General features: G+C 40.0%; 1 protein-coding gene across 4 annotated transcripts in view; it reads left to right on the top strand.

The window, feature by feature from the left end:
* Nucleotides 1–24,645, top strand: part of mta1 (metastasis associated 1) — a 166,690-nt gene extending 142,045 nt beyond the window's left edge. For 3 of the 4 annotated variants that reach the window (XM_088087862.1, XM_042501272.2, XM_042501274.2), the window contains 14 exons: nucleotides 2,175–2,238; nucleotides 3,407–3,524; nucleotides 6,337–6,439; nucleotides 7,612–7,711; nucleotides 8,437–8,625; nucleotides 11,535–11,609; nucleotides 12,152–12,210; nucleotides 14,052–14,290; nucleotides 15,809–15,960; nucleotides 18,378–18,567; nucleotides 18,650–18,739; nucleotides 20,205–20,360; nucleotides 22,627–22,776; nucleotides 24,004–24,645. In XM_088087862.1, coding sequence (XP_087943988.1) covers nucleotides 2,175–2,238; nucleotides 3,407–3,524; nucleotides 6,337–6,439; nucleotides 7,612–7,711; nucleotides 8,437–8,625; nucleotides 11,535–11,609; nucleotides 12,152–12,210; nucleotides 14,052–14,290; nucleotides 15,809–15,960; nucleotides 18,378–18,567; nucleotides 18,650–18,739; nucleotides 20,205–20,360; nucleotides 22,627–22,736 — 1,645 coding nt within the window. In that variant the 3' untranslated portion in view covers nucleotides 22,737–22,776; nucleotides 24,004–24,645. The remainder of the gene's footprint in view (nucleotides 1–2,174; nucleotides 2,239–3,406; nucleotides 3,525–6,336; nucleotides 6,440–7,611; nucleotides 7,712–8,436; nucleotides 8,626–11,534; nucleotides 11,610–12,151; nucleotides 12,211–14,051; nucleotides 14,291–15,808; nucleotides 15,961–18,377; nucleotides 18,568–18,649; nucleotides 18,740–20,204; nucleotides 20,361–22,626; nucleotides 22,777–24,003) is intronic. The other variant, XM_042501273.2, reaches the window with a different exon arrangement.

The following is a 24,645-nucleotide window of genomic DNA, read 5'->3' as shown; positions in this document are numbered from 1 at the left end:
GAAGAACAGAGGCATCGGAGTACGCAACACCGTCTCATCCCAAGTCGCGCGTATTGCCGCTTTGCAGTACATCACATCTTTGCAGTGGGCTTCTGGGTCTACATATTAGGTTTTAGGTGTCCTTCTGCATCTGCTGTTTACGTTCTGGCATGCCGCTAAAGTGATGTCAACAAATGCTCATAATGGGATGATGTGGCACGTGGTTATGTTTGGACAACGCAAGCACATGGCAACCAGCGCCCGAACGTCAACAAACACACATGCTGGCGTGGAAGTTCAGGATTAGGTGTAGAAAGGGAGGTGAACTCCGGACTCCCTCGTGAAAGCCCGGGTTTGTTGGACTGTTTCTTTGGCGTTGCAAAGCGGCAGTATTTTATGAGTTTTAAATGAGAACGGGCTTCTGATCGGCCAACATCTTCTCCATCACCTTCTTCCTCCGTGCATGACTTTAGGATTACCGTTATATTGATTTACTAATAAATCAATTGACTAATCATAGTTATAGTTATGGGGTAGCAGCAAATTTTACTTTCATCTCTGAGTGTTTGGGTTTTGGGCTCCGTTCACGTTTGGACAGATGACCGTGCCAGTAACTCAAATTGAGTGTCAGTACATGTACACAACTGTACCTTTTCTCTGTAAATTACTCTTTCTGTAGACTGAAACTAAATTTTTGAACAAGCTGCAGTCAGCAAGCGATTCTGCCCCTCTGCTGTTTTTTTAATCACCCACAGAGCTCAGTATCTGTCTTTCTGCTCGCTTGTGTGCATGTGTGTGCGTTTCTGCTGGTCTCTCTCGCTCTCTGCTAAGACGCAACTGACAAATATGTTGAATAAGTACGTAATTTAGAAAACACATTAATGAAAAGCAGTGACAGCAGTCTATTTAAAAAAAAAGAAAATAGAAAAGAAAATAGACCAAATAGACTGTAACTATCGGTGCTGCAGATCATTTTTGGCTCACTTCAGGTCAATCAGTCGCTGTTTCGCCTCTTTCTGCTCAGTAGAGCTCCGCTGCCTTCGCCATGAAACGCCTCGAAGGCTTTGAGGTGCCTGACAGCGCTTCTACCTGCTGTCTGAACCATGTGTTCTCACCCAGGTGGGCTATTTGGTACCGAAATTTGGCACCGATTGATTTCTTGTAAATCGGTACTTGGCCGTACCAGTGTAATTCGGTCACACCCTTAAAAGTAATGATTTCGACACCGAACCTATTGACCATACTGGTTTTGTAATGAATTCTGAGATTTCATTAAAACAGTTTGACTAGTAAACTCATTATTTCTTTTGTTTACAAATCTTTTTCTTTTTGTTTTTGCACTATGATACATAAAATAAATTTCTACCCTTTGGTTTCTGTGCTTGTGGCTATAAAAACTGCAGTTCTCTGGCTCACTTGGAGGATGATGTGATTATTTATTGATCCCTTCACTCACATTATCAGCTACACATCAGGCTATATGACATCTGGAAGATGGCCGGGAGCTTTCAGTTGATTCTCAGAAACTCAGAAACACAGAATAATCCACTCGTATGCAGCAGCGTGCGTGTCGAGCACTAAATGTCAACAGAAAGCTGTTTCTACATATAGAACTGCCTCTGCTCATCAGTAAGCTCCAGGCAAACCCACCTAATCATTACCACCTTATTACTTGACATTTCTGAAGAGTGGCAGGAAGAGCAGACTGACATCTGCTCGAATAAAAATACTCTGACGAGCCACTTTGTTTAGCGAGGATTCATACTTGATTAAGTTTCCTAACTTAACACCTGTGCGGCTTGCAAGGTTACATGAGGTGTTTTGAGTTTATCACCCTGCTGAGCCGTGTTTGCTCCGGGCTACAGAGAGGTACGACTGCTTAGCTGGTAAATAATTTGGATTCAGACAGGAGCGGTTAAGGGACGGAGATGAGTGCTGTCAGTGTCGACACACTCAAACAACAGGCGGTGCCAGCTGGAGCCAAATCAATATCATCGCTGCAGTTTTTGAAATGCATCCTACATCAAAGTCTCCTCTTAGACGGTTTGCAGAGGAGAGTTTGGACCTTCATCTCGCACTTATGTAACGTCTTATCCCCTGGACTTTAAGTCTTGTCTGTTAACTATTTATTCTTTCTTCCCTCCTGTCTTTCCCTCCTCTTTTTATCCTTTCCTTACATCCTTTCTGGACTCCAGGGGGAAGTGCTGTGTGACTCTGCTGAACGAGACAGAAGCCCTGAAGTCTTACCTGGATAGAGAGGTACGTGCCAGCTCCCTGCGTTCTTATTGGGTCTTCTAAACCAGTGGTGCCCAACTCGTGGGTAGTGGTCCAAAGGTGGGTTGCACATCCATTCAGAATGGACTGCAAGTGACTGGCAGCCCTGTCGAGTTTGTGAAAAACACACTTTTTTTTTATGTACAGTTAATTTTCAGCACAGAGCTTTTATTTTAAAGTGCAGAGTCCTACTGTGGAGTGAGAGAGTGTGTTTTTTCTTTCAAAAATAAAAATATCACCAGGGGACTGTTCTTTGTTTATCAGAGGAGGGGGTCGGCTGTGTTTTTTTTTTTACCCTTCCCCAAAGCTACAGATTTTTTTTTCTGGCCTTCCTGAGTGACATGAGGAAAATGCATGACGTATTCATCTCACATGATGTGTTCAAGGACCATCTGAAATTTTAAAATCCAACGATAATTTCTATTCTTTCTTCTTTCGTCTTTTAAGAAATTTAAAAGATTTAAAAAATGACCAAACAATTCTAAAAGAAAAAGAAATTTTCAACAAAATTGAAAGAAAAAATAATGCATCATTTTTTCAAAATCACCCACAATTTTAACAGAATTTAAAAAAAATTTTTTAAAAAGTTTTTAAAGTAAGGCCCGTGGGTTTGAAATGCATTTTTCCTTAAAAGATCCAGGCTAAACCCCAATGTCCTTAAATCCTAGTAATGCCTCAGGTTTTAACTTTCTTGCAATATGTTTTGTTTCATTCTGTTTTAAGGCCACGTGTTACAACAGTTTGTGAAATGAAATTGAGTATGTGGTAATTTCTCCTCTGTGCGGACCTTGAACTAATGACTGTGGAGAAATCTGGACCCCGTGGCTGGACCAGTTGGGAGCCACTGTTTTAAACTGTGATTAGGTGTGTTAGATTTAAGGATTATCTAAGCAAGAGTGTGTGTATGAGAGACTTATGAGTTATCTTGTTTCCAGATGAATTATTCAACGTGTTGACCCAGAATGTTCTTTTCACATACAGTAATGAGGAGACTAGAGACTAGCAGAGGGGAAGCTGCACACACACACACACACACACACACACACACACACACACACACACACAGATACACTCCTCTCTTTCGCCTCTCCGCCTGCCCGTCTCACTTCCTGTTCTTCTGATACTCATCCTTACGCCTTCCTGTATTTCCCAGGATGCCTTCTTCTACTCGCTGGTGTATGACCCTCAGCAAAAGACTCTGCTGGCTGATAAGGGGGAGATCCGTGTTGGGAACAAGTACCAGGCCGACATCACCGACCTCCTGAATGAAGGTATGTTTACTTAAATCTCGGGCGTTTTTTAATTGACACAGTTTTCTAGAGTTATTCACAGAGTTGCACATTAATGTTTTCCTGCAGGGCTCTTCTTTTACCCTCCTGTGTACTGATATCTTTCTCTTTTTTGGCAATTGTTTTTTCAATTTCTCAGCATTAATAAGACACTCTGAGGCATAATGAACTGCTCCACTTTTCATGTTTTTGGAACAGCTCAATTCTCGGGAACATTTCATGAACTTTAAGCGACCTTTTCTGCCCCGAGCCAACGTTTAGTTATGTTTTTTTCAAAGTTAAGTTATTAAAAAACACAGCTAACCTGGGTTTCCATGGTAATCACAGCGTTGCAGCATGATTAGACATAATCAAAGCATTCAGAACAAAAGATTAGTGTTTATGTGCTGCTAAGTGATGATTTTACAGAGACCTGGGGAGTATGGAGAGGAAGAGGTGCATGATGGTACAAGAATAAGTTACTTAACAACTGCTTTGTTGAATGTGTTCACAATTTGCTTCCTGATCATAAAAGCTCCAAATTCCTCCTAACTCAAGATTATTTGTGCTTGCATACAGCATATTTGTGTATGAATGTACATTATAAGCTAATGAACACATGACAGTTGTTTAATTTCTGGCCAGACTGTAAACGTGCTTTCAGACAGTGAGTGGTTGTGCCCATCAACATCTGTGTCGTCTCAGTGGCAACACTGTCGTGAGCTAAACCTGCAGGTAAATAGAGCTGATTTTACCTTAATAAAGAGGAAAATTGTTAACAGTATCTCACATTTATTATTGACTGAAATTTGACAGCATAAACATTGTAAATGGCTCCTTTTGTATTTCCTGTTCAGTGTTCTGCAGTGTATGTGAATGACATCAGCTTACAGGAGGTAAACATGGACCCGAGAGATGAAATTACAGTGAAACAAATGGTCTATAGCGAGTTTTGCTACATAAATTGTCATAAATGTTGTATAATATCCCTTTAAAGTAATAGTTTGGAATTATTATTATTATTATTTTGGCATTTAATTGTTTTTATTTAATAGCACAGATTGACAGTGAAGGGCTCGAGAAAAGGGCCATGGGCAGGAATAGAGCCTGTGCTGCTGCTAATGACTCAGCCTCAGCAGCAGCAAAGGACGCATTTTTTGGAAGTGGGGTTGATTGAGGTTCTTGTCCATAGTCGATGTGTTACCCACACTAGATGGTGGTCTGCGCGCCCCCAGTTTGGAGAAACAGGCTGGAGTCCGACACTGAAACCAAGCAATGTTTGCTGTGGAGGGGGGCAGCTATACATATTTTAGCCACCTAAAAAAATCAGTTTAAGAGAACACAACATTGAGAATATTTTCACTGCAGTTCCTGAAGAGGAACCTCAGTTGTTACATCGCTCTCATCAAAGCCAGACTTCTTTGACAGAAACAGTCATTTTCATCGAGTGCTGCTCTGGACATGAGAATGTCTTCCTTACAAGTCTCATTGACAAAAATCCCCCTCATAAATTTTTCCCAGCATCTGCTGGTTCAACTGGGTCATCCAAAACAGTAGTTTCTTGCAGACTTTAAAAATGGAGACACCTCGGTTGATCAATGAAGTGGCGTCATTTGACCTGGTTGTGTGCCAAAAAAAAAAAAATGTGAACAAACCCGTATTCTGCCACTTTTGTTATTTTTTCTGGCGCATGCTCATTGCATCATTTTATATGTTCACATGAATACAAAGTAACCAGAATTTTGAAAAGCTGCATTTTCAGAAGGCGTTTTCAGAAATTTCAATTGATCAGACCTAAAACTCTAAAACGTAGCTGCCTCCCATCCCTGCTGACGGCCATTTACTGTAGGTAATCGACTGACAATGGATGAGTCCGTCATATAATCCCACTTAAAAATATCCAAACTATCCGTTTAAAGATGATACAGTTCCTCTTCGTTAATCCGTCTGCTGTCTGCGGATAAAGATGTGAATCATTCAGAAAACACAGGTACAGTAAAGTCACCTCATGTACTGTTTTCCTCATCATACTTTCTATGGTTGCCATGGTCACAAGGCAGCAAGGTGAAAAAGTTGAACACATAAACTGCATCATATGTAGTGGCACAGATCCATGCACATTCACAGGCTGCTGCCTCTGACCTCGGTTTACGATGAAAACAGTTAAAGCAGCGAACACTCACTGTCTGAAAGCACCTTAAAGCTACAGTTAATGCAAACATGCGATCTTATCTTAAAATCTATTTATGACAGTTAGTCATGATACCTCACACATACAGAGAGTTTTTCAGATTAACAGCGTGCCCATAATATTAAAATCCATAATTACTTTCATTCAAGCAAGGCTCACAGATATTTTCCAGATATTTTCATGCCAGTTTTGTGTGCAGATATTCAGCATTTTTAAATGTGTCTATTTTTCTGCCAGATTCAGGTTTCACTGTTTTGCCAGAATTTTATTCTTAGCAGGTGGGAAAACCTCTGAAATTGCAATTAGGCACCATAGGGACACCAAGCTCTCTAATTAAAGCCATGTTAATGAAATTCTGTTACATGTGTTCGGAGCTCAGGCAGGTTGGCTGGTTTGTTTGCAGGCTGGCAGCCTGACAGACCCCACCTATTCAACTGTGGGATTCATTAAAGCTTTGCACGAGGTAGTCATTTTTAAAAAAAGAGGCAAAACCAGCAGGAAAATCAAATTTGACTGTGGAATTCACCATCTCTTGTCGTACGTTTGTGGTCAACAAGGAGCCATAGTGGCCTTGAGAACAGCCGAGGAGAATTCACTGTCTGTGTGTCCTCTGGGTGTGTGTAGGCGAGGATGATGGCAGGGACTTGGAGAAACTGGAGGAAAAGGTCTGGGACCCCAACAGCTCACTGACGGAGAAACAGATTGACCAGTTCTTAGTAGTCGCTCGGTAAGTCAACGCAGAAGCATACAAATAATTTATTTATTTATTTATTTTTTAAAAAACAATGCATACTAAACATTTTTGCTCGGAGTTAGTTGAGAAAAATATCTGTAGGCAAAATATGAAGCTGTAGCCAAAAGATGGAGGATGACAAAGCTCCCGGAAGTTACTGGGTCTCGCCAAGAAATAGGGGTGTAAGAAAATATCAATACACTTGAAAATCACAGTAATGTGTTATGTGATGCTAAATCGAAAATCCATTAAAAAACACTATCATTTCTAATTGTTTACTTTTTTTTCTTGATTTGTTTTCGGAAACAATCCTGCAGGTGCTCTTATTTTATTTTTTACTGATATAGGCAAATGTTTATTCCTTTGCTCAGGTTGCACAAAAACTAGTGCTACAATGTTGGATGTTACAGGGACTGTGATAAATACAAGCTCTATTTCTAATGACGACGGCAGCCTTTGCACGGGGAGTTTCAGCTTCTACCCTCTGGTCAAAGATTTACAGTTCTGATGTATAAAACAAAACACCACCGGAATAGTTACGTTCCAGCTGCAGTCGTTTATTTGAATAGCAACATTTGCACATATTTATTGATTTATGTAGTGTCGTATTGTGATTTTTAACCATATCCCAATCTTTTATTGATAGCAAAGCATCTGAGCACTTTTTGTCATGTTTTATTTATTTATTTTTTTTCATCAGTGTGTGTTGGAATTTGGAATTGTGTCTGGGTGGATGTCTCCTCTTTTTACTGAAATACGAATCTACCTGAACCTGATGCGTTAAAAAAGTAAACTTTACATGCATATAGTGGTTTGTTCTTTATACAATGACAGATTCAGTCAGGAACACTCTCATCACAGATTTAACCATTTAGCCAAGTACCTCAAATATTTCCCAACATTTGGCTATCCTCATTTCTCCTTTTCTTAAAAAATAGATATGGTTGCTTAGCAGTTTTATTCTATTCAGTGTGAATTGGCTGGAGTTGTATCATTTACAACACTGAATATTTTATCAGGAAGCACAGTTTTTTTGTGCATAAATGATTTTAAAAAACACCGTCAGATGAAACTATATCAATCACCAAATCTAAATGGTGAGTTTATTTCCTGTCTCTCTTTATACACCTTTTCTTTATATTTTGCATCAAATCTGTGCCCCGTAGGTCAGTAGGTACATTCGCCAGAGCCTTGGACTGCAGTAGTTCTGTCCGGCAGCCGAGCCTGCACATGAGTGCTGCTGCAGCCTCCAGAGACATCACGTTGGTGAGATCCTCCTACATACACACACACACGAAAGCAGCCTTGGGTTAAATCAGCATCGCACCAAAGGTGAAAAGTGTAGCAGTTGTGTTAATCAAAGCAAATGCTTGCAGCGCACATGTGTGATTGTAGTTGTGTGTGTGGGGGGTGTGTATGTGTGTGTGTGGGTGGGTGGGTGCGATTATGTGTGTGTTAGTGATTGTCGAGGCCTGTGTCTGGTTATCTGTAACAAGCACTTGGCCCCAGAAGCCTGGCGTGGGTCTATTCTGCCCTAGATCTTATCCTCATATATAAAACATAGATGAGAAGCCTTCTAGCTACACACACACACACACACACACACACACACACACACACACACACACACACACACACACAGCCCAGAGCCTTGAACAAGGGGCTGCATATAAACTCCATGGACGTAACAAATCATACAGTTCATCCTCCTGTCAGCGACTCAGCAAAATATTCATTGCATAAGTGTTTCAAACAATAAAAAACAGTCTTGAGGGGCAGCTGGCGGCTCAGTGGATGAAGCAGGCGCCCCATGTATGAAGGAAATGTCCTTGCTGCAGCGGCCGTGGGTTCGATTGCGGCTCATGGCCGTTTGCTGCATGTCATCCCCTCTCTCTCCCCCTTTCATACAAACTCTCTCTGTCCAATCAAATAAAGGCAAGAACCCCCAAAAACAGTCTTGAGAGCAGCATGTGTTTGTATCTTGTGTTTAGTTTCACGCTATGGACACCCTCCACGCCACGGGCTATGACATGACCCGAGCCATCGCAGCGCTGGTGCCTCAGGGCGGGCCCGTCCTCTGCAGGGATGAGATGGAGGAGTGGAGCGCCTCCGAGGCCAACCTGTTCGAGGAGGCTCTAGAGAAATACGGCAAAGACTTCACTGACATCCAGCAGGATTTTGTGAGTAAAATTAAAAGCATCTTTAAAGGAGTAGTGGGATATTTGGGGAAATAAAATACGAAACTGCAGCTAGTGGATGGTTATCTTAGCTTAGCATAAAGGTTTTAAACAGAGGGAAACAGATCCTTAAGAAAATCTTAAAGGCATTAGATTCATTAATTAAAAAAAATTGAATTTAGGCCTTTATTGGTATTAAAATTCTTTAAATCAATCTTTCAAAAGTCTTAAAAATGCAAAGACGTTGGAAGTAGACCTTTATAAGCTGATGCTGAGTGTAGGAAACATAAAATCACCAAGAAAACCTGCAAATAAATGCCAGATATTTCCCCCAAAAGTATTTTTTTTTAACATTTAGGTGAAGTTGACCCCAACTCCAAGTAATTTATGTTTAAACTTGATTTTAAATTTCACAATGAATGACATGAAAAAAGTCTTAAAGTGTATTAACCCTAACTCGCCTTAAGCTGCAGGAATCCTCTGAGAGGTACAAAAAATACGCCTACAAGCTCTTCTGGTTGCCTAGTAACCTCACGGTGAGTCCAGGAAGTCGCAAGATAAAGTCCAGCACATGACCAGCTGTATAACCGCAGTGTGTCGTCTGTACAGTTTAGTTTTGTTCTCATTAAACAAATGAGGTATAACGTGTTAATTAGTGAGCTGCTGGAAAGCATCCAAAATTACATCCTACAGCAGGAGCTAATTAAACTCCTTTATAAATATCTCAGGAATCATGAAAATCTCATGTCAGTATCACCAGCTGATATGTTTTTACTTCTTATGCCGATTTTTGACCATAGCTGTGTTAATAACAGCATGACTGCCAACCTGCCGCATGATGCCGACTCCAGGGTTGAGCTAATCATTGTCATCACTGCGATTTTTTATTTTATTTTATTTTTTTGCTGATGGAAGTTAGAGAATTGCATATAGTGTGTGATAGGAAATATAACAAATGCAGTAATCAGTGTTAAATCATCATTCACCATCTTCCATCCTGGAGTATGCTCAAGGGTTTCTGTCATAAAAAACTTTCAGTTGCTCACCCTGATACTCGTTCTGCTACCTGGATTTCAGAAGCAATTCCCAAAAGTAACTTTTTTTTAACTTGAATTGTTAAATGTAGTTTTCGTACAAGCTGCGGTGTGTCGTAGTAGCCTAAGTCGCAGTTCTGCTCTTTTGCTCTTTTCTAATCACGAGAAGTGCTAATCTTCTGTCTCTGTCTGCTTTTGTGTGTGCATGTATGTATATCTGCTCGTCTAGCGGTGATGCTCGGCTAACATGATAATGTAGAAAAGAAAATAGACTGGAAGCTAAAACATAAGCTTCTGGTGAGCCAAAACTATCGCTGCAGCGCCGATCAGCAGTGATAGTTTTGGCCCACTGGAAGACGACGGAGTCCCTGCAGACCTCTGTGGCTGGCTTCCAGGCTTCGGGGCGCTTTGCAGCAGTCCCACCTCTTTTCCTAACCTGTGTTCTCATAGATGTGCTCTCAGGTACCAACATATGGCACCGGTAGATTAAACGTGAAGCAGTACTTGGTATTACCAACATATTTCAGTTGGCTCCTTTAAAAGTACAGAGATCAGTACCCAACCTTACACACAACAGATTTGAATTTATGCAGCTGACCATCAGGATATGTTGCTTTTTCACAGCTGTAAGAAAAAATTTAAACTGTCACAGCGCTATTTTTAATGAGATATTTTGATTTAATTTGTTTTTAAGTATGATAACATTATAAAACAACTCGGGCTCACCTGCGAGAGTGTGTGCTCCATATGCCGAGGCCTTTGCAGCGGCCCGGGTTCGATTCCAGCCTGTGGCCCTTTGCTGCGTGTCATTCTCCCTCTCTCCCACTTTTCCTGTCGTTCTGCAGCTGCCCTATCAATAAAGAGAAAAAAGTCCCCAAAAAATAATCTTTAAAAAAAAATTATAAGAAAACTGATAAGTGGGAATAGACTTGAGAGTGGGTGTGATCTCAGCAAGAAAGTGACCAGAATTATTTAAGATTAAATCACTCTTATTCTGTGTGGTTGGAGTCTCTCTTTTATTGTTTTTTAAAAGCATATTGGGCGCTTGTTTTGTTGCTCATCAGCCTGTATGTGGGATAACTAATAATCTAATTAGAGATATGTACTTTGGGTATTCAGCACAGCCGTAACTGCTGCTGCTGAGTGCAGAAACCACAGAATTAGAGAAACATTTCTTGTGGACTTCATTTGGTTGTTTAGCTGACGTTAAACAGAACAACTCTCAAACACAATAGTCGTCTTGTAAGCTTAGATTGCAGCCAGCTCGTAGTAAAGAGTGAAAATGTTAAAGCTAAACACAATGACCGTTTATCCAGAGAAACATTCCACACAAATATCTTTGAGAAGTGCGAGAAAAGGCTCGGAGAAAGCTGCCTTTCAGCCGGAGCAGAATGGTGTGGACTTCATTTAGACACACACACAGTGCCGAGCGCTCACTGTGTGCATCACTCCACCACCTGGTGGCCGGCTGCCGTCAGTGCGGCTCGCTCAGGTTTCCACCCAGGCCTCCTCTCAAACAACAGGGCGACAGCACCATGATGGGTGGGGCCTCGACTTGATGGCTCATTTTCCTTCAGACTTCTCGGAGGGAACTTTACGGTGCAAGTTCAGCTGGTTCAAACAGTTTTGTTGTTGTTGTTTTTTAATGTAAAGTATTTCTGCGTATAAAATGGTGTTTTTTTTTGACAGATGAGTAAAAAACAGTGGACTAAAGACATTTGTATAATCACGTGGGAGTGCTAAATCCACTACTAAGAGGCGTTTTGACATTCAAGTGTGTTTTTAAAATATTACACATTTTTTACCACTCTGCTCTCACCATTTTTATAACAACTACATGGAAATAATGATTATTTTGTGCCTTCTCTCTTTTCCCAGCTGCCGTGGAAGTCCCTGACGAGTATTATTGAGTATTATTACATGTGGAAGACCACAGACAGATATGTACAGCAGGTAAAAACCTCCATTATATGTCAGAGGCTGTGTTTTTTTTTTTCTCTATTTTTTCATCCCCAAAACTGTTACGCATTGACTTGTTTGTTTGCATTTGATTTGCATCCCTGGTGAAAAGAGGATTACTATTTATCCTCGGTAATTCTTTTACAATCGACTTCAGTGTTTTTCACTATTTTCTGGCCAACGATCCCATTATGTTTTCTTTTTAATCTCCTTTTTTTCACAGTTTGGCCTGTGTCAGAGTGAGTATGTGATTTGGCATACTTTTTCACTCTGTCATCAGGGTAGCTCCAAATTAAAACAAAAAAGAAAGGACTCATTTCTAATTATTTTAGAAATGAGTCAGTTTGTCTGTAATATTCTTTACTGTCTTAAAATAATTGAATCCATATAGGCATCTTAAATCAAGGTAAAAAGAAATCAGACTTATTTATTTTTTCTTTTTTGCAACATTTGTTTTGTTGGAACTAAAGTGTCTACCTGCACTGTTCTTTCTCTCCTTCCTCCCTCCTCTTCCTCAACCTCTCTCTCTGCTCCAGAAACGATTAAAAGCAGCCGAGGCAGAAAGCAAGTTGAAGCAGGTTTACATCCCAAACTAGTGAGTACCTCAGTGACAGTTTCTGATTGGTTCAATTATCTTTCTAGGGTTGTAATGCCGAAAACACGGAGAAGCGGCGGCATGCGGCTCGTCACAGTTATTCCATTTTTATCTGTGTGTTCATGTGTTTCAGGCAAATTCTTTGCAAAACAGGTCAGTGGGGGTCACAGGACTCTGTTTATTCATTTTTCGGAGACGTTCTCTTGCCACTAAAAGTTAAACTCTCTCCAAGTTTTGGTTTGGCTACACTTTGCCGCAGAATAAAACAGAGCAGCCGTCGCAGCTTTCCGTAGTCATTACATGGCAGCTCATCACAGGCCTCACTTCACTGCTGATTGGTGTGTTTTTGGCGTAACGTAACAGAAGTTATGGTTTGGTGTGTGCTCCATACAGCTGGAAAAAAAACATCCAAATGCAGAAGCATCCCTATATTTTCATTTATTTTGAACAGACAGTAGTGCGAGTTTCAAAGACAGACAAAATCCTCTTGCTGAGGTATCATTTTGTCCACGGACAACTTTGGTAAACTATTTACTTTTTTTTTCTTTTTTTAAAAAAAAGGAGCATTCCAGATACTTCCATATTACACTGTACGAACACTGAACACTTTCCCAAAGGCAACAACAGGTTACAGCAGGCCAATAAACCAAAATGCATCTATCACGATGTGTAACTGAAAATACAAAGTATATTTTGTTTCATCCCTTATCATGCCTGAATTTATTGAATCATAACATTGACATTAATCTGCAGATGCTCTGGTCCAAAATGAGGCCAAATGTCAGTTTTAAGTCATGCCAAAGGCCAAAATGAAGCCTGCAACAGACAGATAGGCTTCTTGTTTTTAATTGAACTGGTTTCCAGAAATGTCTTTTGCTTAATCATTTTGTCGATAACTTGCGGCCCCCACGAGCCGCAGTCAGTGATGATGTGAGACAAATTTTTAACAATTGTGATTCACAAACACTACAGCAGGTTCTTGAGCATACAATCATCAATGTCCACACAAAACATTAGCTGTGGAAATAAAGATACACACACACACACACACACACACAAAAAAAAAAACCCAAATGTGTGCTCCCCTTCAGGCCTACACATGGCAGATAATAAAACTTTAGGAGTGTTTTAATTTTTCCACCATGGCTATATTACAACATGCAAAGCACCCAAACATTTATCATCCCAGATATCAGCACATCTGGGTGATCCTGCGTTAACATGGGGCGATGCCGACACCCTGTCCTTTTCTTACACACAGTCTCCGTTGCTGTTGCAGTTGACTGGGAACATGCAGGCGCCGGCGTTTCATCTGCACTCGCCATAATGTGACTGAATCACACGCCAATCAGCTTGTTGTGCTAACCTCAGCATAAATATGCTCATGGGGTTCAGTTGAAGTTTCCAGGTGGAACTAGCGCTTGCAAACTTTCCACATTACGTGCATCAGTCTACATATTGTGTATTCTGTGTGCAGATGCGTGCACCGAACTGTGACATCTGTACCGTGACAGTTTGGTAAAAATACAGGAACCATTACAGCTCCTGTTTTTATCAGAGATCGTTTCTGCAACACTCTTCCATCTGAGTACATTCAGACATCAAGTAAAGGTTCAGAGTTGTTTTGACCTCCTACAGCAACATCTGTGGTATTTTAACATATACTGCTGTTGTCAGAGCACAAACCCTTCTTTCAGTTTATTAGTATTCGTGACAGCTCTCAGTACAGTATCAGTGTAGCTGCTGTCTCTGGCAGCGGGCTGATGAATGCTGTCTATTCTCTTTGGCCTGTTGTTATCCTTGCAGCTCTGACCCTCTCCCTGTTTCTGTGCCCCCTGCAGCAACAAGCCAAACCCCAACCAGCTGAGCAACAATGTCAAACCACCTCTGGTGAATGGAGCAGCGGTTGCAGGGCTCCCAGGGGTCCCAGGGGTCCCAGGGGTCCCAGGGGTTCCAGGAGTTCCAGGAGTTCCAGGAGTTCCAGGAGTTCCAGGGGTCCCAGGGGTCCCAGGGGTCCCAGGACCTCCAGGCTCGGCGCAGCAGACCCCCGGCCTCGGCAGAGCCTGTGAAAGCTGCTACAGTAAGTCATTTACATCCGTTACACTGCTGCATGTAACCACTGTTTTTCGCTTCTTAAAATAAAAATTCACAAGTATATGATTTCACAAGATTCAAATAAGTCATTCAAATAAATGCTAAATTGTATGTGATGAACTTTCGATAATTGCTTCGGCATTCACAGGTGCAGTCTTATTTAAAAGAGGCTGTCGCATGCTGAATGTGTTGTTTTCACCTTGACTGAAAAACAACCTCCAAGAGCTGTATACTTGAAATGCCTTTATAAGAGTCAGTTTACAGATAAATGTGTTTATTCACAAACTTTTTCTTCACGCTCAAAGGTGCAATTTAAGATCTGACTCCTTTTTAAACACACGAGACAAAACACCAAGCATAAAAAAATGCAGGTTAATGCTGTAAGATACTGACATTTAAAATGTCAGAGAAAGCTTGAGGCAACAAGAGGTTATTGTCTTAAATGTATTAAAATTCTAAGGCAGGGTTTATACATGTGTCACACTTCAAACTGTTGTGGAAAAAAACTTGATGAGAAAATTGCTGGCTTAAAGTGCACACAGGGCCAAAATAAAGAGAAAAAGATGATTTTTTTTAAATTTAACCAGCCTAATACAGACATGATCTGAAGTCTCAGTTATTAATGTGACGCTGCTGAAGGCCTGTTTTCACCTTAAATCATAAACACGAGTAAAAAATCTTCAACGTGAGGTGTGTTTGGGACTTTAGTTTTACATAGTTGTAGTATCTCTTTCTATTGATTTGATTCCTTTTTTTAAGTTTAAACTTAAATTGGCAAATTTACAGCTAAACAACCAATCGGTCTAGATTGTTTTTTTTTTTGAGATGCTGAGTTTTGGAGATATCAGGTGAAGAGATGTCTGCCCTCTCTCCAGTATAATGGAACTAGATGCCACTTGACTCCTGGTGTCCAAAGTGCCAAAAAATACTATTGAAAAACTCAACAGCAATTTCTTTTCCCAGAAATTAAGACCCGGTTACTCGAGATTATCCACAGACCTTATGAAGACTTTCATGTAGGCCGATATCTCCAGCACTTTTTTTAAGAGTTTGTGGCGAACTGTCCCTTTTAAAGGAATATTCCAACAACCAAAAGCTGAACTGATGTCCAACTTTAGTTCTTCGGTAAATCTTAAAAATGTAAACCTCTCTGTTCTGTGTCTAATGATCTCCAACTTTAACCAAACATTATTTTAAGAGGGGAACATTTTCATTTTAAAACAGATAATTTAAAGAGCACACACTCTCTGTATGTGGCACACGTTTGATATTGGATTCTCACAGTGGAGCGGAGAGAGAATAGCGTCTCGTGCCCCGCAGCAGAGAATTATATGAGTTATTTTAGTGGTTGTAGTTAATTCAGTGACGAATGATTAAAGGTTGTGCTCTCGCTTCCATGCACGAGTACGTGTTCATGATAATGTGTGGATTATGAGACATCGTGGGCATGCCTTATGTGTGTGTTTGTGTGTGTGTGTGCGTGCGTGTACGTGTGTGTATGTAGCCAGCAGCTCCTACCAGTGGTACTCGTGGGGACCTCCCAACATGCAGTGTCGGCTGTGCGCTTCATGCTGGACCTACTGGAAGAAGTACGGAGGACTGAAGATGCCCACACGACTGGATGGAGAGAGGCCTGGACCCAACCGCAACAACATGGTACACACACGCGCGCGCGCACACACACACACACACACACACACACACACACAGACACACGCTTCACTGGACATTTAGTTTATTTATTCTGCAAACAACAGCCTTACTATTTGCCTTAAAGCTGTACCCTTCAGTTAAAGCCTCCGGTGGAAAACTTTTTCTTCCCATCCTTATGTAAGTTGAACCACCATAATTTACATATTATTTTTTTTACAGTAATGATTTTGCTTTTAAATGAAAAAAAAAGTCTTTAAATTGCATTTTGTTCATCTGACCAACACTTAAAAAACTCAGAGATATTCAGTTTACAGTCATGTAAGACAGAAAAAAAAGCATAAAATCTTAGGAATTAAAGCAAATGTTTGGTAACCAAATATTTTAAACTGGTAGTGTATTAAGCAAGACCACTGCAGCTGGCAGCCATGAAAAAGGCCGCAATGTAACTCCTCAGGGCATGTTCGAGCCATCAATTAACGTCCTTTAAAAGGCTTGTTTTTGCCACAGACAGGCTCAGATTATTATTTTAAGTGTCTGACATTATTAGACCAATTTTTTCAAGAGTAAGATCCTGTTTTTTAACCAGAACCACCCTTGAAACTGCCATTACCAAACTCCATTTAATAAACAGTAATTTTATACAGGTGAGACACACTTCATTCAAATACGACAGAAATAAAATAAAACTCACAAAAGCCGTCCTGATTCATCTCTCCAGTCTTCCAACAGTCACCAACTCTTGTTTGGTTGAAGTAAACCTTAAATCACCCAGTCATATGTCAAATTCTGCTGGCTTTATACACGCTAAAATTGCTGTTTATTTAAATGGAGTCTGGTGGGTTTGGCATTTGCAATTTTGAGGCAACTTCTGGTTAAACAAAAAGAATCTTATTTTTTAACAAAAAGGTCTGTCTTTGTAGCGATCCTTTCCATGATGTCTCACACTTAGATTGATAATTTCATCCTTTCAGTGGCAAAAACAAACAATTTTGTTGGAAGTAAATTGATGGTGTGAACATGTGCTGAGTGGCTACATTACAGCCTGTTTCTCCTCCACCGGCTGTAGTGCTCTTTCTCAAAATTGGACAGATTTCAAAAATGTTGTTCCTGTTAGTCACTTAGACACAAAAACATGGGAAAATAGGGTTCAGGTTTAAATCCCAAACTTACCCTTTGAATAATCATTCCATGTCTGTACATATCAATGAATTATTTTGACATTCATTAAAACAACATAACAATTCAGAACTTTTCAGTTTAAGTTTTAATTAAAAAGTTAAATTAAAGTTACTAAATTTACCCTCATACTGATTCAAGCAGCTTAAACATCCTAATCTAAATGTTTCTTAAAAAAACACTTTTGGTCCATAAATATTAGAAATGATCAGTATTTAGTGGAGATTATCACTTAATTCACTCTAAAACCCACTCTAACTTTTTACCTCACCTTTAATTATACCTGACTAAACCTTAAACACTTTTGTTTTTGCCCCCAATTTTTACAGGTTCAAAAAAATAGTCTTGGATCTTTAACTTAAACCGATAAAAAAAATGGAAGCAAAAACAAAAGTGTTAATTTCAAAAGTTTTGCTCAGTGTAGTTTCTACTCAAAAACAAACTCTACAAACAGTCCTCACAAGTAACCACGCAGCATGTTAATGTCTAAATACCGTAAATGTGCACAAACCATTTAAATGTACTGTGTCAACAAGCCAGATTAAGCACCACATACACTCCTGATACTTGTATATATTCTCCAGCAGTTGGAGTAAATTATTAGCTGCTAAATGACTTTGGATGTCTGCTTTAGTCGGGCCAGTGTGTCAAATGGACAGCACATTTTGGGAAGCATTCCAGTCAGCTCCTTTTTGCCAACTTGTATTGATAAATCCAAGTAATTAAATCTATTTCAGGTGACGATTTACTCCAAAGGGTTTTTTTTTTGCCATCAGTCAGGTGATGATTTGACCTTTCCCCAGTTCATCAGTGATCATTAGCATTTCTTTTTTTTTAATCTTACAAAAATAAACAGATGTCAAATAATTACACAATTATGTCCAACTCAAGCCTACTCTCCGCAGTAAATAAAGGAAAAAATAAATCAAATGTAATAATGATAATAATAACAATTTAACAGACAAAATAAACACATGAAAAAAAAAAACAAATAATGAAAAGGAAGGGGGAAAACAGTAGATAAAGATTTACATGATTTGAATGACATTTTGATCAGAAGTGTGTTATATTCTGTGATCTAAACAATAACATACATGGCCTCAAACGACAAATGCATCATACATTATCACCCAGCAGTACCTAAAGCTGCCCTTCCTGCCATAAAATCGAGATGTGGTTGCCATATTTTAAAATCATTAGCACATTTCTGCACATACATGATATCTAACCGTTTCCACCTCCAGAGCCCCCACGGTCTGCCCCTGCGACACAGCGGCAGCCCCAAATTTGCGGTGAAGACGCGACAGGCTTTCTACCTGCAGACCACCGGACTGACGCGGATGGCTCGTCGCATCTGCCAGGACATCATCAGGCCGCGATTTCTGGCCAGGCACCCCTACCTCCCTGTCAACACAGCAGCCATCAAGGCAGAGTGTAAGAGGCTTTTCTTTGTCCTCACAGGTGGACTGTGTCATAAAATTTTTATTTATTGTATTTTCGCAATGAATTCCTGCAGGTGCCCTGAGGTTGCCAGATGGGCCCAAAAAGCCTTTGCCACAGAAACCTGTGGAGCGTAAACCCCTGGAGTCTGTGGTTCGGTATTTAGGTAAGAGGACGTCTGTCGCCCGCTGCATCTCTTACATTTCAGATTCTATTTTCACTCAGTCTTAAATCGTCTGCGGTGTTTTAAATGGTTACTTTTTAGACACGTGGCTCTACGGTTGCCAGCGTCACACAGTCAGTGCAGCACTTTTGTTCAGACTGAAACATCTCAACAACGATTGCATGAATTGCCATTCGGTTCTGCTAATTTCGTACAGACATTTGCTGCCCTCAGAGGAAGAAGCTCACTGACTTTGGTGATCTTCTGACTTTTCCTTTCAAGTCACCATGAAATTGACATTTATGGTTTTGAGTGAGATATCTCAGCAACTGTTGGAAGGAGAGGTTTGTGTATTTGGTACGCAAACTCATCTCTCTGCCTAGGATCAATGGTGTTTCCTTAATGTTTTCTCTAGTGCCATCATAGGGTTAAAATATTACATTGTACTTTGGTTTATGAACAGATAGAAGGTAGATTCATCAGTTATTTTTTAAACAAATTTTAAAAAATGAAGTTACAATTTGTCCTTGATCATGCTACATCTTTGGATTTAAAGGATGAGTTAATTAAAATCAGTAGCTATTATAAAACTTCTATCCGGTTGCTCTGGCATGTTGCTGCTGATGGCATCACACAATTCCTGCAGTGCATTTTTTGATTTTGCATCAGAGTCTCGTGTCCTGTCGGCACTGAACAAGGTCCACCCGTCCAGTGCAATAGCTTGGTCCGGGATGTAAGAGGTTAACTATGTCTCTGTGAAAATGTGCACAGATCAGATTCTGATTATCTGTTGCTGTGTGAGCCTCAATCACATCTCATCCACTTCATTCTCCTGCAACCGGACATTAGCGAGAAGCCTAATGCCGCTGGACACATGCCGTTGGTGGGCATCGTCTTGCAGTCTGCTGCATTCAGTCCAAACCCCACAAAAGTTTTCTGATGTTTTTAAGTGCTTCACTGTCGTAGAAAAGTCTTGCTTCAGAAGGGGCAATCTAGTCAAAAAAATAGGAAAATATCGCAAAAAAGTAGCAAGGATTTTAGGAGCTACTGGCTGCTGCATCTACGTGCGCTGCCGTCGTCATAGCAAATCTGCCACACTAAAGATATGCTAAACTTAACTTTGAGTTAGCTGCTAGCTGCTTTAGAAATCTCTCGGCGGACGGAGGGTCACACACATAACGAGTCGTCGAAATGTCACACCTGTTCCGCCCGTGGTCCTAGTCCTGCCGGCAGTCCCTTTTACACAGATGTGGATCCTGCTCTGTTACTGCCTCCGTTGCCGGCTTAAAGCTGAGACAACTATCACTCCTCTCCACATCTGTACCTTTTAAAAAGAACAGCGAAGTGGAATAACGTGGAAAACAAACAAGAGGGAGTCGAGCTGAGTGGAGCCGTGCAGTACCATGCAGTGAGAATGCAGCATTAAACGACTTCGTGTCTCTTCTTCTCTCCTCTTTCTGACCCACAGAAGCACATCCCCGTCCAGCCAAACCCGAGCCCCTGACTCGCGGAGCGTCCATCTCTACAGGCAGCCTGACGCCCATAAAGTCCTCCCCCATCCTCAACAACGGCTCACCCACAATCCTGGGCAAACGCACCTACGAACAGCACAACGGACTGGATGGTGAGTGAGAGGAGAGAGGAGTGTGTGTGTGTGTGTGTGCGTGTGTGTGTGTGTGCGTGTGTACGTGTGCTTACTCAGCTTCAAGGTATTTCACTTTCACTAATTTTACTTTTTGTATCATGATAACAGAGCTCTAAAATCTTGCATTATCTCATTATTATATATTCTGATAAAAGCGTCCTCAATAATTTATGTTAGAATATCAGCACACTCAGTTGATTAAAATCCCTACTGTTGTTAAAAATGAGCATTATATAAGATGCAAAAAAAGTAATTTTCCCCTTAAATCTCATGATCACGATCACCGAATCTAACTTTGAAATTACTCGGTAGTATAAATGCGACTGATGTGATATTTTGTAGCCACGGCTGTCTTTTTTGTGTTTATTTATGCGCAAATTTGACTCTAAAGAAAGTTGTTCATATGTATGAAGTGTAACAATGCTGCCATCATTAGCTTTTTAACTCATTTTAATGTTTTATGGCATTTCACGTCATTATAGCCAAATTTTAATCATTTCACCGATATTAACACAGACAGAAAGTATTATGTTGCTCATAGGTGTTCAAGCTTTTAATGTCTTTGCTACGCATCAATTATTTGAATATTTAAGCAAAATTCAGCGGCACATTTGAGCTCCGTGGCTAAGTCGACGGCTAGAGGATGCCGTTAAGATCCACTGCTGAAGGGTTAAGAGTTTGTGTGGGGCTCTTATTTTTTTGGGTTATGTCCCACTTTCCCCTCTCCCCTGTGAAATGCGAGAGGGGAAGAGACAGACTGAGAGATCAAGAGAGTGAGAGTACGCCAGAGAAAGACACAGCGAGAGAGAGAGTGGATCGGATCGGCCTTGCTGCTTTAGCTGGAGGCTACAGACTATGTTGTCATGGTAACAGCGGAGAGGGGGAGGAGGAGGAGAAGGAGGTGGAGGGGGAGGAGAATGAGGAGGGCTTGGTAAGAGTATCCTGAGGGAGAGCGTCTCCACTGGTCTGTGAGCCCACCTCAGGCCCAGACTAGAATAACACACCAGAGGAGGTTTAAGCTGGAAAGCTGCCAGGATCAGGAATTAGGGATTTGGGTTTTTTGGGGGGGTTTTTTGTTTTTACCACCAAGTTATTAACTTAGTTGTCCATATCAGGTGTAATTTGTCAGAATAAAGAAAAGTTTCCATAAGCATCTTCATCATTATAATTTTAATTGTTCATTGAATTTTTTGTCTTTTGTTTCGGTTCATAAATAAAGACTTTCCTGTTGCAATGGAATTTAAAATGAACTTTATAAAACTAATTTCTCTGGACAGGCAGAAAAATACAGGAAAAGTGAAGGTTCCCACAATGATGGAAACCTGGAAAAGTTTTTCACAATCACATTTTCAGGCCTGGAAAGGTCATGGAATTACAGAAAAAAAATGGAAAGTTTTGGAAAAGTCATGGAATTTTGTTGCATGTTTGAAATTGTTAGAATGATCTTCTGTGAATAACCTTCCATGTCACATAACAGCAAACTCATTTTCTATAGCTGTCGCCATAATGTAGCTCTAACATACGTTGATGTGCGGCAACATTTTATTAACCATCACATATGTTTAAATCGAGTTTGACTGTGATACGTTTAAAAAAAATAGGCAAGTATATATATAATAAATAAAATATTAAAATGGGTCCTTTTAAAGTCATGGAAAGGTTTTGAATTTTTTCCATGATGATGATTATTCATAAAAATTATTTACTGAATGTCTTCTTGGTAACTGATATTTGTTAAATAAACCTGCTGTTTGTTTCTGTGTAAAGCACATGAAGAGGAGAGCGTTTGAATGGTCGATAAAGTGATTAATTAAAAACTAACCTTCACTTTATCTGTTTACTCATTGCTATTCATCAGACACTGCTCAATGTAAAAAAAGAAAAATATGATAAATGGAAATTGATAACCTGGAGTGCTGTAAACATCAATGAGCTCTAAGAAGTCAAACATGGAAATCTGTGAATTTGGGGAAGATTTTATGGATTTATTTTTTCCAAATGAATAATAAGGTTTATTCATGAGAAAGTAGTTTTATATGGAGCCACCAGGGGGCAGAAGATTTGCTCCTTCAGTAGAGAGAGTGTGTGTGTGTGTGTGTGTGTGTGTGTGTGTGTGTGTGTGTGTGTGTGTGTGTGTGTGTGTGTGTGTGTGTGTGTGTGTGTGTCTGTGTGTGTGTCTGTGTGTGTGTGTCTGTGTGTGTGTGTTTGAGTGACCATCATGTCTTGTTCTCTCTCTCCTCTGCAGGCTCTAAATCCAAAGTTTTGGCTCCACAGTGGGACATCATGGCCAAACGTCTGAGCGAGGCCGGGCGTCCCTCCGTGTCCCTGCAGGACGAGGTACATGAACTCGACTGAACGCTCTGTGGGAACGACCTCTACTACAAACCCCAGTGAGGTGAGGCACACTGAACATGAAGTTTTACAGTTTTTAAATAATGAAATATTTTCAAGAACCTTACAGTGAGTGCCAGATGTTGGTGCGGGGTTTCGGTCTAAATCCACTCAAAAAAAATGTTTGCCTTTAAGTTGTGGTGCATATATATGCACCAGAACATAAGCGGCGTTCATGTGATGTTGGAGGGTCATAGTTTCTGAGTCGGGACGTCGTTTTTCTGATTTTGTTGCACTCATGTGCTTTGAGCCCGTAAAGTGGAAACAACATGGAAGCTATAAAGAAGATGGGTTCAAAATTTAATGCTAAGAGCGTTTAAACAAGCAGTTAATAGCTGTTTATTTCTATTTTTATATATTATTTCTGATATATTTTATATTTTTGTATTTAATCTAGGCCACTCTACAGTGATAGCAGTTAACATTAATATCATATTACGCTCCACATGTGTTAAAAAAATGATATATAATATGCAAATATTATAAACGTTTCTTACCATTGACCAAACATTGTCTTTTGCACGCCAATGTTTATGCATTTATGACGTTAAGTTGGCAACTTGTGTTACAAAACAATGTTGTTATGAGTTTGTTTATCCCAGCAAATAGATGCATACACTCAAATGTGCAACTGCTAAAAGTAATTGCATAAAGTGAAATTTTAATTGAAATTTATAGAAAAAAATAGCTCCCCGAGGTTTTACAAATCAAAAGTTCCTCCCATGCCGACACTTTCATTGCACTTTTTAATTAATTATTTGTATCTGCGTTTATTAAAATAAAATGCAGATACAGATAATCTGAGAAAATGTCACATATCTGCCCCAATAATCAGCAGATAATCTGTCGACCCCTTATTGACATGATTGAAAGCCTCGTTAGAGAATGTTTGGCTCTAATTGGTTGTTTCCTGTGAGCTGCAGTTGATTTTAGCAAATGCTATTTCAAGCAAAACAAGTGGAAAGAGGAACTCGTTGTTTGGTGAAGAATTCTTTGCATTTATGTGAAGCTGCTGACGTCCTGGGACGCAAGAAAAAAGTCTGAATTATTTCTGTCAATAAAGTGAAATCAACTCAAAAGACTTTGTATCTCATTTACTTCTCTGTGACTTCTCTCTTATTATTATTATTATTATTATTATTATTATTATCATTATCATTATCATTATTATTATTATTATTATTATTATTGAAATGGCTCAAAATCACATTGTTTTGTGTCTTTTCTGCAGCAGAGGGTGACATGAAATGGAAAGGCGTTTTCCAGTGAACCATAGCCGAGGGCAGCTGAGGAGACGACAGCATTGGCCACCTTTCTTCAGTCAGTACGGGTCTGTCACACTGCTGGAGACCAATCGATTATTGATCAGTTTGACTGTGGTCAATCAGAAGATGAGCCTGACTGTACAGGACTGTGTTTATTACTTACATTTCTTGTTATTACTGTTATTGTAATTATTGTTATTGTTATTATAATTTTTTTTTTTTACCAACTATAACTCCGCTTATTGTTTGTCGATCAAACGATGGAACTTGTGAAGTTCCATGAAAAATGCTTGCAGAGCCCCGTGGAAAAGGGCGGAAGGACTGTAACATAAGCCACTTGCATCTTCTATGTTTTTTTTTTTTTTGTTTTTTTTTTAACAAGTTAAATTCAACAAGGAGACGCACTTTTATTTCAGCGACATGAGTTAACTCCTTGTCTTTTGTTTCAATGAATTTGAATGCTTTACGGGAAATCTTCTGTTTTGTGAGCCGGCCACGCTCTTCGGCCAGAGAGGTTTAACTTATTGAGAAAGACTTGCTGTTTTTTCTACCTTTTTCACAAGTAATGCATCTATGCTTAGATAATGTAATTAAAAAAGATAATTGAT

This window comes from Plectropomus leopardus, chromosome 14 (genome assembly GCF_026936395.1).
Source record: "Plectropomus leopardus strain MGB_pleo_1.0 chromosome 14, ASM2693639v1, whole genome shotgun sequence".
NCBI classification, from domain to species: Eukaryota; Metazoa; Chordata; class Actinopteri; order Perciformes; family Serranidae; genus Plectropomus; species Plectropomus leopardus.
The sequence above is the reverse complement of the archived record's forward strand: the minus strand, read 5'-3'. Positions and strand labels throughout refer to the sequence as shown.